The sequence below is a fragment of the Lingula anatina genome, chromosome 6 (genome assembly GCF_051362555.1).
Source record: "Lingula anatina isolate TDL-2025a chromosome 6, LinAna3.0, whole genome shotgun sequence".
NCBI lineage: Eukaryota > Metazoa > Brachiopoda > Lingulata > Lingulida > Lingulidae > Lingula > Lingula anatina.
Window position 1 is genome coordinate 15,230,517 of NC_141772.1, and position 13,749 is coordinate 15,244,265.

General features: G+C 35.4%; 3 protein-coding genes across 5 annotated transcripts; 1 reads left to right on the forward strand and 2 right to left on the reverse strand.

The window, feature by feature from the left end:
- The first annotated feature begins 91 nt into the window (after nt 1-91).
- LOC106152345 (DNA/RNA-binding protein KIN17) lies at nt 92-5,504 on the forward strand. Of its 2 annotated transcripts, none has more exons than XM_024077904.2 (11): nt 92-211; nt 642-772; nt 1,110-1,204; nt 1,317-1,483; nt 1,965-2,198; nt 2,398-2,449; nt 2,759-2,888; nt 3,308-3,430; nt 3,791-3,890; nt 4,233-4,333; nt 5,008-5,504. In XM_024077904.2, exons 2-11 carry the CDS (start codon nt 656-658, stop codon nt 5,077-5,079), a joined length of 1,191 nt encoding a protein of 396 aa, XP_023933672.2. In that variant the 5' UTR covers nt 92-211; nt 642-655; the 3' UTR covers nt 5,080-5,504. The 2 variants fall into 2 exon arrangements, with proteins under 2 accessions (XP_023933672.2, XP_013381345.2); XM_013525891.2 differs by having other exon boundaries at nt 118-211; nt 646-772.
- Nucleotides 5,505-5,691: 187 nt separating this feature from the next.
- Nucleotides 5,692-8,872, reverse strand: LOC112042757 (sulfotransferase 2A1-like). Its single transcript, XM_087014789.1, has 6 exons — nt 8,750-8,872; nt 7,909-8,207; nt 6,992-7,315; nt 6,431-6,528; nt 6,014-6,176; nt 5,692-5,812 (listed from the first exon to the last, which is right to left on the reverse strand). Exons 2-6 carry the CDS (start codon nt 8,192-8,194, stop codon nt 5,700-5,702), a joined length of 984 nt encoding a protein of 327 aa, XP_086870915.1. The 5' UTR covers nt 8,195-8,207; nt 8,750-8,872; the 3' UTR covers nt 5,692-5,699.
- Nucleotides 8,873-9,515: 643 nt separating this feature from the next.
- On the reverse strand, nt 9,516-13,380 carry LOC147761233 (sulfotransferase 2A1-like). 2 transcript variants are annotated; one of them, XM_087014786.1, is made up of 6 exons: nt 12,999-13,380; nt 12,124-12,422; nt 11,335-11,661; nt 10,691-10,788; nt 10,283-10,445; nt 9,516-10,122 (listed from the first exon to the last, which is right to left on the reverse strand). In XM_087014786.1, exons 2-6 carry the CDS (start codon nt 12,410-12,412, stop codon nt 10,010-10,012), a joined length of 990 nt encoding a protein of 329 aa, XP_086870912.1. In that variant the 5' UTR covers nt 12,413-12,422; nt 12,999-13,380; the 3' UTR covers nt 9,516-10,009. The 2 variants fall into 2 exon arrangements, with proteins under 2 accessions (XP_086870912.1, XP_086870913.1); XM_087014787.1 differs by having other exon boundaries at nt 12,124-12,447.
- Between the last annotated feature and the right edge of the window lie 369 nt (nt 13,381-13,749).

Below are 13,749 nucleotides of genomic sequence, written 5' to 3' on the forward strand. Positions count from 1 at the left end.
TTGTCAAATATTATCCAAAGTGTTTTCATCTACCAATTGATTTTTTCTCTCAATGTTGTTATTTTTTTTTCAATTTGGAAGGTAATTTTGATTTTAGTCAAACCCTGGACCGGATTTCCCGACTGAGAACGAGGCCCAACTTCGCGTATTTTGAAAGTTTACGAGTCTCGGGGGTTTCCCAGGAATTTCTGACTAAATCTTTTGTCGGGAGGTAATTTGTCATGGTTTATTCTAACATTTTAAATATATGCCTTATATGAAATGGGAAGTGTTATTTTGAAATACACTGGGTATTAGACAAAATGTGTAGTCCATGCATGTCAAATGTCGCAGCAAAGTGAGTAAATTCACCGATTCGCGTGTGACAGTGACACTGATACAGTGATACTAATCAGACTCCAGTCGTGGTGACACTGCCTTTATCAGTGTTACATTTCCTTACGTAGTTTCCAGTTTCCACAACAGGCATATGCCTAAATTGGGCTACAAGTTATCTGACTTATTCAAACGAATACAGAAACAGTCTACTCGAACTGTTTTGTAAACATGAGTCTGAAATATGAGGACATGTCACTCTTATTTACAGTATTGCCATCTTTTTATATATCCATAATTTTACATATTTTTGTATTTTCCATCAGCCAGACATCTTAAGATGTCTAAGAAAGGGGGTTTCCTCACCCCCAAGGCCATTGCCAACAGAATTAAGGCCAAAGGACTTCAGAAGCTGAGATGGTACTGCCAGATGTGTCAGAAGCAGTGTAGAGATGAGGTAGGTTGTATATACGGGTGATTGTAATCTTGTTAATCATGCTCCAATATCTTATATCCCTCCAGTAAAAAGTCAGACACTATGGATTTTTTTGTTGTCTTAATTTCATCTAAATACCACTAACTTTTTTTTAATTGGGTGCACCCTGTTTTACAGAAGGTTTTCAGTAGTGAAATACTGTAAATTTGATTAATCATCCTTGATAAATCTTGGGTAAATTAGTCCACAAACAGTCTCTTTAAGAAAAGGACAAATGATAAAAGCAGGCCTTTTTCCCCTGTTCTTAAAATGTTGCCAGTCTTAAGTAAATAGCCATGAAATTTAAAATGTCTTCCAGAATGGATTCAAGTGCCACACAATGTCGGAATCTCACCAAAGGCAGCTTCTTCTGTTTGCAGAAAGACCAGACCAATTCCTGGATACTTTTTCTAAGTAAGACTGTAAATAGGATAACATTTGTACTTTTTAATTAAATTTGATTGACAGGATGAATCGGAGAGATTGGGTGGTTAATAAATTCTCTATTTTATCTACTGAATTTCAGGGAATTTGAAGATGGTTATCTAGAGGTTTTGAAGAGGCGGTTTGGAACCAAGCGTGTGCACTGTAATATCGTATACCAAGAGTACATAGCAGACAGGGAGCACGTCCATATGAACTCCACGCAGTGGGAGACACTGACAGAGTTTGTCAAACATCTGGGGAAAGATGGTAGGCCATAGTATTTATTAAAGCAATTTTAGACAGGATAGTCTTGATAGCATAAACATATGCATGGCTGCTTGTGTACTTTCTATTATTTTGTAGTCTTTCTCTGTATATGTACAGTTTATGAGAAGAAACTAGCTGTAGTACATGACTTCTGATGTTGAAAGTTAACACAAGTGTAATTTTTACTAAAATAATATTTAGAACTGACTGAACAAGAATAATTAATTATTAATCAAATCCATGGGCAGGAGGCTTTTGGTTTGAACCTAATTAAACCTTAGTTTGCAAAATGATACAAGATAATGAAATAGAAGATGAACTGTACAACCTGTAGAACTGCTTGGTCACACTGAAGGTAAAGAAGGCTCAGGTATGATTTTTTATTTTCTTTAAAAATGCTCAAAACTGTTTTTGAATTTTATAGCAAAAAGACTAATCTTTAACAATCTTTTAAAATATTTTCATATTTTTAATTCCCCAGGTTCTTGTGTAGTTGATGAAACTGAAAAAGGTTGGTTTGTGCAGTACATAGACCGCGATCCAGAAACAATACGAAGGCAAGAGGCACTTAAGTCAAAAGAAAAAATGGAACTGGACGATGAAGAGAAAGTGGCAAGGTTTATTCAAAAACAAATTGAGAGGGCAGCAGAGACAGAAAAAGAACAACCCAAGTCTGAATACACAGAGTTGAAGAGGGAGAGTGAGGAGGAAAAAGGTATTGAATTAAACAAGAGACCCGTACTTATAGCATCTTGTTGGTCAGTTTTCAACCAAAGTCTAGAGTTACTGATATAGAAAAAGATGATTCTTCAGGATGATTACTTCACTTAAATGTAAATTAAATGTTTGGGTCCTTTATTGATTAAAATTTTCTTTGTACTTTTTATTTTTCATTTTAATTATTATTTTTTTAGTGGCTTTCAATTTAGCTGCCATGAAAAAATCAGAAGGGAAGTCTTCAGTGAAGTAAGTGGTCATTAATAGCTTGTGTCAACATATGTATCTATGCACACACATTTACATGTTTTTCATTATAAAAAAATTTATTAGTGAAAAATGTAATCATAATATACCTATTTGTTATTCGTTTGACAAAACAAATTGATTTAAAATTCTCAGCTTTTTTTGTCTTAAGAAAATTTTAGTCTTTTCAAAATTAAATATTCAAAGAAAAACAAGATATTTGTATAATAATGATAATCAATAAAAATATAAAATAATAATTGTTGTAAACTTGTTACATTTGTAAATGGAAAATCCTACCTCACATTCTAGGTCATTACCATCAATAAATGCACTTAAAGCAGAGGAGAAAAGGCATGCTCCTACCACCAGCAAAGATAGTCTGAAGTCCACATCGATTGCTGGACAGAAGAGAAAGAATGCCCTTGAGGAAATTATGGAGGTACGTGATGGACTGTGAAATTGGTTGTGCACTCCTTACATTGTTCTCTGTAATTGAAAACCATGGTGGAAAAGAAATGAAATGTAGGAAGGAAATGTTTGATATGATTGTCAATTTTTTTTCCAAATCATACTTGTAGCACCTTAATGCATAACTTCAGCACATTCTGTAACTTTTACAAAAATACTTTGAAACAATGTTTGCCCTTAATTTAGATTTTTATTATTTGCTCATTCTTTTCAATTTTAGTTTAAATCAGCGACTACTTTCTATTTTCATCTACATCAATTTCATAATCAAAAGGTTTAAAGCCAAAAACCAAAGACAAATGCACAATATATTATATATTATAAGTACATGCAGGGCATTCTGCGTATAGCATTTCAATTTTATGGAAAATATTTCATTATTTTTTCCAGTTTGAGGAGCAGAAGAAGGAAAAAATGAACAGGAAAGACTATTGGTTGCACAAGGGAATTGTAGTTAAGGTTGTCACCAAAAAACTTGGTGACAAATTTTATAAAAAGAAAGGAGTAGTTAAGGTAAGATGATTTGATGGTTGACATTAAAGGTCAAGGTCAATCTGATCCATAAATGGAGGTCAGAGTTGAAGTTTTCATGTTTGATGTTAGCTGAAGGTTTATTTGCCACTTAAAACATCTCCTTTTTCCATTTTTTTTTTTTTTTTGCGGTATTATCAATACGCTATCTTAAGCAATTTCACTAAAGTCTAACTTACCAATAGAAAAAAATTTCAAAAATAGAAAAGCATTATTCAAAGAATTTTTACAGTATCTGAGGGGAAGGAGGTGGCTTAGTTGTGAGAATCATTCCCATTGTTTTGTCAAATGCATCACTTTACATTACTTTTTGGATTGAATACTTTAAATGTTTGTTTTAAGGAGGTAGTTGACCAATATGCAGGGGTCATCAAGATGTTGGACAGTGGAGATAAGGTCAAGGTTGACCAGGCACATGTGGAGACGGTTATTCCAGCCATAGGTAAATGCTGGGTATTATATAGAGAATGAAAAGAGCAACTTATGTGTTGTATAAGCATTTTTTTATTTGAGTGAAATAATATATTCATCGATAATGTAAAATGGAGTGGAAAACAAATAGGTGTATTTATTTATTTATTATTTTTTTGTTTATTCATGAAATTGTATATGGACATAACATGTATGTTATAATAAGTAAGGCCAGGTACTTTAAGGCATACATAACCATTTGATATGAAAAAAAGTACAATTACTAATATCTGAACTGAACTGAATTTAAACTTTCTATAATGTAATGAGAATGTAGTATAATTATTTATTTATTTTTGTTTGTTTGTTTCAGGAAAGTCTGTTTTATTGGTGAATGGAGCATACAGAGGCAGTGAGGCTACTTTATTGAGTATAAACGAGAAAAAGTTTTCCTGTAGTATAAAAATTGTTGCAGTAAGTATATAAAATGGACTTTTTTAAATTAAGGCTGTCACAAAATTATTGTCATTAACTTATTATTTAATTTGGTAGTCAAAGTACAAAAAATATGACATTTTTCATTTCAGTCTTAGATAGATAATGAATAGATAATTGGCAACTAAACTTTACTGTTTTCACAGATTTTTGAGCATATTTTTTGCATTATTTATTATTCAGTGGAGAACTGCCTTTAGCTTTGCAGTAAGCATAATAATTTGGCCCAATGCTTACCCACCCTGTCCAATATACATGGATGTATCCCAAGTCTATGCCAAAAACATTAAAACCTTCTGGCCTTTGGGATATAAAGCACCACTACTTAACTATTCAGCAGAATATTTAAAAATAATATTTATACCAGAAACAGTGGCAAGTACCTGAACAAATTTATAAAATTGTCCTGACCCTTCTGCTTTAATTGTTTAATGGGAGTTGGTACAGAAGTTATAGTCTTATATTGCTTGCACGCAGGCACACACACACACATTGCTCTTTTTAGGACTTCTTGTATCTGGTTTCAAAATAGAGATGGGTATTTTTAAGAAAAAAAATCCATAGTAGTGTTTTTCTTAAAAATTCCATGTTTAGTCAGTGTTTGAAGCAGCTATTGTTTCAGTTTTGACATTCCTTTGATGATTTTCTTCTAGGGTCCTTTGAAAGGCAGAGAAGTGGATGGGGTCCAGTATGAAGACGTCAGCAAACTCCACCTTGCCTCCTGACACGGTGTGTTTGATGTGCCAGCCAGAGCAACGCACCGATCCCTTTGTAATGAACGTTCAGAGAGAACAACAAGAGAAAGAGCCGAGATTTACGCCCTATACTTAAGAGGTTCAGCAGTTCCGTGAAGTGCTGGTTTCACATGCAATTCCAGGATATAGCCTAATATGCCAAGTTTGATTTTAAGAGAACTGTTCTTCAAGTATAAAAAAGGCAAAACTCTAAGTTGCTGTGTTACCAACAGCTTGTATCAGCGTGTTTCGTAATCTGTGACAGGATAATAGTCTGTCATGGTGACATATAAATGAAGGTGAACATATTCAGGGGCATAGTTGAACATGCATAACATTTTATTTTGTAAATTGATAATTTTTGTCTCCAAAGTAAGTGTCACGGGTTTTAATAAAATGTTTATCACAGCACTGCATTATTGACGTTTATTCTGATTAGAAAGTCAAGTGTATAGAATTTATCCTTTTTATTTGCATCCTGTGTAGATATGAGCCTTCACACATCATGAATCCAACAGTATTGGCTTCATATTTATCTTAGTTCAGGAGCTCGTGTTGAATTTAATAATTATTAATGATAATTTTTTAAAAAACAACAACAACTTTTATGTTCAGAGCTCGAAGTCGACACTCACTCTCAGTTTATTTCGCTTTTCGTTGAAGATGGCGTTGAATTTTTCGTTTTGTGCTACAGTAAAATGGTTTTTCCAGTCACCGACAATACCTACAAAAAGGAAATAATTAGTAACTTGATGTATAAGGGCAAATGTTCATAATTAACAAACACGATATATAAAGACAAATGTTCATAATTAACAAACATGATATTTTAAATTCCATATCCTTACAACTTGAACTAGAAATAATGAGAATATGATGGTTGCAAGATGCCTTCAATATGAGGGTCAAAATGGGCTTCTCGTGCCTTTTCTGTACATGCTGCCTCCTGGTTTCCAGAAACATTTTGGCTCTTTTTTCGCTTTCTTCATGTGCCCAAAAGAGCACTTTTTAGTCACATTTTCGTAGACCTCCTCAGATTTGGTATAACCTAGAAATTCTGCAACGCGGCGTACCTCTTTCTTCAGGTCCTAGAAATTGAAAAGTTCGTTTTGGGGGAACGTTTTTGGTGATCAGTTTCTCTCTCTCTCTCTTACTCCTCTCTCTCACTCTCTCTCTCTTTTTCTCTCTCTCTCTCTCTCTCTCACACACACACACACATTAAATTGATAAAATCTCGATAAAGTAATTATACACTCGCCTTGCTTAAAAAAATCTGGCTGGCGTGAACCGACCTTGAAGAGGAGAATTATAATTTCTAATAAAAAATGTTCAACTGCCATACCCGCTTCATGTCTTCATATTTGACCACTAAAGCATTGGGGTTATTTTCTAAAACTTCCATCCAATCAGCAACATGGTCGAACCAAGATCCGCATAAACCTAGTTGCGAGAAAGATAAAAATGCAGACATTGCATGGACATTTCTTAACCATATTCATCATAAATGGGAAAAGAGATACATTTTCAGTATTTAAATTAAATTAATTTTGTGTTTGATTATATGATATTATAAGTTTATATCGTGCGACTTGAATATGCAAATAAATAAATATCATGATTTAAAAAAGAATGAATAATGTGATTTTAGTATAAGGCATTGAGAGAGAGATATGGAAGCCTTTTTAATCTTAAGTCTTGAAACTTAAAAACGAAAGGAACATTTTAACAGGAAGCGGGTCACAAAGTAGCGGCCAATGTAAGTAGACCTACATGTACGTTTAAATAAAAATAAAACATTTTTTGCTTTGAAAATAAATTAAAATTTTGCATGATACGTGATTCAGTCTTGCTTTTTATGTCACTTTTTTGAAGAAAATTTTCCTTCTCCAAATTATATATTTACATGTATTTTCGTCTACAGATAATTCGAAGAACCCGTTCCAACTTCCCTCATATGACACCGATCTGTCGTTTTTCATATGATAATATGCAGACACGAAGGCGTCCTTCGGATTCCGTAGTGTGTAGATAATCTTAGATTTCTTCAATGCTTCTTCTGGAAACAGCTTCAGCGGCACGTGTGTATCTAAAACCCTCGGCGACGGCAGTTTTTCCAGGGACTCCACAGCGCACGCCTCCGGGAACATGGTGCCTTCTTTTATGCTGTCAGTGAGTTCTTCCCGTCCCGTCATGAGTAGTTTAATGACTTCGTACATCCAATGTGTTCCTATTTTTGAAAAATTGCATAAAAATAGATATTTGATTTTCTCCATTGGATATTACATTTGGAACATTGACACGCCCCTAAATCGACAGAGAAATACTTATAATATAGAAAAGAAAATGCAAGTATAATGTAATAATGAAGAATAGGACTTGACAAAAAAAAAAAAAAAAAAAGAAAAGAAAGAAAAAAGAAAAGGTCTTGGGTCAGTAAGAACGAATGAAATTCCACAAGTAGGCCTAAATAAATAATTTCGAAAAAGCTTCTACATTTTGTACCATTAAAAACACACACACACACACACACACACACACACACACTGTTACAATATTTACGAGTTAAACAGGACAAGAGTAACAATACGCCTGTACTCTGCCGTGTAACAGGCTTAGTAAATGTGTGTGCACGCGTGCGTGCACGTTTTAGCCACACATGGCATTCTGCACATGAACTATTTGCTGAGTTTGTTGATTAAAGAAAGACAGAATCTCACTCGTCCCTTTCTCTCTCCTTCTCTCTCTCTCTCTCTGTATATGTGTGTGTGTGTGTGTGTGTGTGTGCGCGTGTGTCCCCTGTGCGTGTGTGCATGTATGTACCTGATTTAGGCCAGTTCACTATCCACACATCATCCCCACGAGCGTGAAACTTGTCATAATTGTTAATGTTATTTTCTACAATAGGAAACGGCGGTAAGTGGACTCTGTTAACTTCGACTACAGTCAGGCCATTTCCCTCGCTGTCCATTAACCTTTTACGCTTTCCTGCGTTTTTCCAGCCGAGCATGACAGACTTGAACATATTCCTAACTTCGGGAAAGTGGTACAAGTCCATAACAAGGAGGTATATTGAGCGAAAGAAATTTCCGATCGCCGCAAACACCATTGTGACAGCTGGCCTGAAATAGAAAGAATCGAAGGATGGCGCAACGGAGGCTGAAGTGGGGTGGGGTGGGTTGAAAAATCTAAGGTTATGTTTAACAAGTTATATCTATCTGAATAATATGCTTGGCAAATATACAATGAAGCACGAGTTTATGATTAGATATCAACGCTGGACCGGACCCAGGCATGGAGATGGGGCTTGGGGTATTGTGTGCTCCAACCCCACCCCCCGCAAAATATTATTTACAATAAAAGGTGCCGCTAGTCTCTATATACCGAACTACAGTTAGGACATAAAACAAGATCTGTTATCAGGTTGTACATCATTTCCCCTTTGGACAGAGAACCGAGAACCGACTCGCCATTTTGTTTTGGAAAGCTCCCCCCATTGCTGCACCCAGCGTGCATCCCCTGCATTGGTCTAGGTACATGTACAGGGTATATACTGACACAGAATGTCTGCGTTGACTAAGAACAAATTCGCTTTAAAATCCCATCAAGTCCTTTATACAAGTACATAATTAGTACTTAAATGGACGTTATCGGGTGAACATACCTGACTGGTCTGTAAGTGCAAATGTTCTTTGCACATATAGAAACAACGCATGATAAGCCTAGTTACTACACTTACTCCAAACCAGATTGTTTGCACTGGAACTTTAGTTCAAAGTCTTATCTTCGACACTGGATAAACTGCTTATCATGCTAGCCTGAGTGGTAACGACATGTTGATTGGTCGATAGTTTGTGTCTGTTTTGTCACTTTGTTTGTTGGGAGGTACTCTTTCAGAATAAATAAAATAATAAATAGATAAATAACAATGACAGGCGAATCTTGGCAAAACCATACAATGTTATTATCAATGACTGGGAGTTCTCAATGATAGAGAGTCCGCTTTCCATTCATTTACAGGTAAGCCTCGCTCTAGATTTTGATCCAATTAGGTCAGGCAATAACCCTAACCATTATTACTAAATGGATGGCGGACTTTCTGTTACACGGACACTCAGATAAATACATAAGACAATCAGCACATTTGCATTGGTTCTTCAGACATGTACAGAAAGGGGCGACTTGGATTGAAAATAATCATTTTCTTAATGTTCTAACAATGGCATCTTGCCTTCGTCCTTCGCATATAGATAGATAGATAGATAGATAGATACTTACTTCGCATGAAAAATATAAAATGCGTGTAAAGCAAAAATGTCAATAATACAAAGGTTTTCATAAATAGATCAACATCACGATTATTTATAGACACACATAAAATTTTAATGTATAGGTTTGTAAACATTTTGTTAATTTTTTGACATGTGGACTTGCAAGCAAAATTTATTCTCGACCTGAGGTTCGCACAGGGCATGAACCAGCAGACTATAAGCAAAGTACATGTAGTTCATCTGCTTTTCAGATATTGAACTATAGTGTCTTTTTGCTGCATAATATGAGCTTTTAAGCATGGCATGAGAAATGAAATACTATCCTTCAGTCCTTCAAATTAAGCTTGTAAATTACACCCATCTAATCTCAAGCAGTTTTTGGTGCAAAACCAACATTCAGTTTCTGGATCTAATGAAATAATTAAACATTCTTAATTTTTTTTACTATAAGAAATGTTTCTTATCCTCAAGTACAGCTTGCAGATTGCAAAATAAAATATTTTTATCACAGTCATACTGCTCTGGAATTTATTCTGATTGCAGAATTTCAGAGCATAATACATGTCTAAGCCTTTACTCCCTAGATGAACAATAATGAAAACGTGTCATTGAACTACACTGTTGCCGGGTAACTATTGGCCCAAATGCATTCATCAAAGCTCGAAGTCAACGCTCACTCTCAGCTTATTTTGTTTCTCGTTGAATATGGCGTTAAATTTTTCGTTTTGCGCTACAGTGAAATGGTTCTTCCAGTCACCAACAATACCTACAAAAAGACAAAATTTATGATAATAAATAAATAAATAAATAAATAAATAAAATGCGTTTTCCCGTCAAACATGACATTAACAGTCTATAACGTAACAACTAAATATTGACAGCTGCAATTGCCTGCTATATAAAAGGATAAAATCGGTTTCTCTTACCTTTTCTGTACATGCTGCCTCCTGGTTTCCAGAAAGATTTCGGTTCTTTCTTTGCTTTCTTCATGTGCCCAAAAGAGCACTTTTTAGTCACATTTTCGTAGACTTCCTCGGATTTGGGATAACCTAGAAATTCTGCAACGCGGCGTACCTCTTTCTTCAGGTCCTAGAAATTGAAAAGTTTGTTTTTTGGAAACGTTTATTTGTGATCAGTTTCTCTCTCTCTCTCGCACACACACTAACCCCCCCCCCCCCCCACACACACACACACATTAAATTGATAAAATCTAGATAAACTAATTATGCACTCGTTGTCTCCTTGCTTAACAAAATCTGGCTGGTGTAAACCGACCTTAAAGACAAGAATTATAATTTCGAATAATTTCAAATAAAAATGTTTAGCTGCATTACCCGCTTCATATCTTCATATTTAACCACCAAAGCATTGGGGTTATTTTCTAATACTTCCATCCAATCTGCAACGTGGTCGAACCAAGATCCGTATACACCTATTTGTGAAAAAGATAAAAACGCACACATTGCATGGACATGTTTCCCCTCTTTTTAACCATGTTCATCACATATGGGGAAAAAGATACATTTGGCATTTGGGCGAATTTGCAATATCTAAATAAAATTAATTTAGTGTTTTATTATATTGTATTGTAAGTTTATATCATACAAGCATGTTGAATATGCAAATAAACCAAATTAAATATCATGATTTAAAAAAGAATGAATAATGTGAATTAAGTACTAGGCACTGAGAGGGTGATGTGGAAACCTTTTTTCATATTTCACGCCATATTTTTACCTTTTGTCTTCTAACTTAAAAATGGAAGGAATTCTTTTAAGAATTAAAAATAAAAAACTTAAAAGTTAATTTTAACAGGAAATGTGTCACAAAGCAGATGTCAATGTAAGTAGGCCTACATTTCAATAAAAACAAAACATTTTTTTAAAAATAAATTTGAATATTGTATGATAGGTGATTCAGTCTTCCTTTTTTTGTCAAATTTTTGAAAAAAAATTTCTTCCCCAAATTATATATTTACTTGTATTTTCGTTTATAAATAATTCGAAAAACCCGTTCCAACTTCCTTCATATCCCACCAGCGATCTGTCGTTTTTCATATGATAATATCCAGACACGAAGGCGTCCTTTGGATTCCGTAGTGTGTAGATAATCTTAGATTTCTTCAATGCTTCTTCTGGAAATAGCTTCAGCGGCACGTGTGTATCTAAAACCCTTGGCGACGGCAGTTTTTCCAGGGACTCCACAGCGCACGCCTCTGGGAACATGGTGCCTTCTTTTATGCTGTCAGTGAGTTCTTCCCGACCCGTCATAAGTAGTTTAATAACTTCGTACATCCAATGTGTTCCTAGTGAGATTGTAAGGGTATACAAAGCTCAAGATACCTTAAGATAATTATATTGAAAAAAAGGAATTTTCATTTAGTTTCATAAATTCATTCATTAAAAAGGAATCCTCTATCCAAAACATTCAAGAAAACTATGAACAATAGACCAGCTTTTGAGTTCCAAATATCTCATTTGCTGTCCTAAGTGAATGTTACCGATTCCAATTTCTTTTACAATTTAAAGCGAGTGAATGTGTGGCTGTGCGCGCGCTTATCTGAGTCACAATTTGCATTCCGCACATGCAATGGTAAACTATTTGCCGAGTTTGTTGATTTAAGATAAATAAGATCTCACAAGCCACCCATTCACCCTCTCTCTCTCTCTCTCTCTCTCTCTCTCTCTCTCTCTCTCTGTGTGTGTGTGTGTGTGTGTGTGTGTGTGTGTGTGAGAGAGAGAGAGTCTGTGTGCGTGTGTTTATGTACCTGATTTAGGCCAGTTCACTAGCCAAACATCATCCTCACGAGCGTGAAACTTGTCATAACTGTTAATGTTACTTTCTACAAGAAGAAATGGCGGTAAGTGGACTCCGTTAACTTCGACTACAGTCAGGCCATACCCCTCGCTGTCCATCAACCTTTTATGCTTTCCTGCTTTTCTCCAATCGAGCATCGCTGATTTGACCATATTCCTAACTTCGGGAAAGTGGTACAAGTCCATAACAAAGAGATATATTGAGCGAAAGAATTTTCTGATCGCCGCAAACACCATCATAACAGCTGGACTGAAATACAAAGAATTGAAAGATGCTGCAATGGAAGTCGGAGTAAAGGTTATGTTTAACACGCTATATCTATCTGAAAAATATTCATGATATATATATATATATATATATATATATATATATATATATATATATATATACGACGAAGTACAAAAATATGATTAGATATCAACGCTGTATGGACCCAGGAATGGGGATGGATCATGGGGTATTTTGTACTCCACCCCCACCTCCCACAAAAATATTATTCATAATAAAAGGTATCGCTCGACTAAGTCTGCCAAACTACAGTAAATACATAAAACAAGATCCTGTTATCAGGTTGTACATCATTTCCCCTTTGGACAGAGAACCGAGAACTGAATCGCCATTTTGTTTTGGAAAACTCCCCCCCCCCCCCCCCCCCCCCACCGCTGCACCCAGCGTGCATCCCCTGCATTGGTCTAGGTACATGTATAGGGTATATACTGACACACAATGTCTGCTTTGACTAAGAACAAATCCGCTATAAAATCTCACTAAGCCCTATACAGGTACATAATTAGTACATACATGGAAATTATTTGTTGTTCATACCTGTGGACTAGTCTAGCTGTAAGTGGGAATGATCTTTGCACATGTAAAAACAACAAATGATAAGCTTTGTTTCTTCACTTGAACCAAACCAGATTGTTTGCACTAGAACTTTAAGTTCAAAGTCTTATCTTTGACACTAGATAAACTGCTTATCATGCTAGCCTGATTGGTAACGACATGTTGATTGGTCGGTAGTTTGTGTCTCTATGCCAGATGTTTTGTCAGTTTGTTTGTTGGGAGGTACACTTTCAAAATAAATAAATAACGAACAGTCGAAAATAGGCGAAAATAGGCAAAACGACACAATTTTACTATCACGGCAACCCGCCACATTATAGTAAGTTTACATGTACTACTTTAAAATTGCCAAGGGAAACGTCACCCCCCCCCCCCCAAAAAAAAAGTATATTAGGAACCGGTGTAACGTGATAGTCAGTTCCCATTGATGGAGAGTCTGCTTTCCATTCATGTGTACAGGCAGACATCACCCTAGATTTTGACCCATTTAGGACAGGTTAACCCTAAGCGTTATAAACGAAATGAAGGGCGGACTTTCTGTTGCACGAACCCTCAGTTTCGTTACACTGGAATTTATAAATAAATACACTTTTGACAAGTATTGCTATTATCCGGGGAAGCAGCTTTGGCTGTCACTGTCGACTTTAAGGTTTTCGTGCAATATTGCCAAAACTCGACAAATTGTAATAGCATGCCTTATTTCAAAACGGTAACTCAAGAGTCAAACGAAATT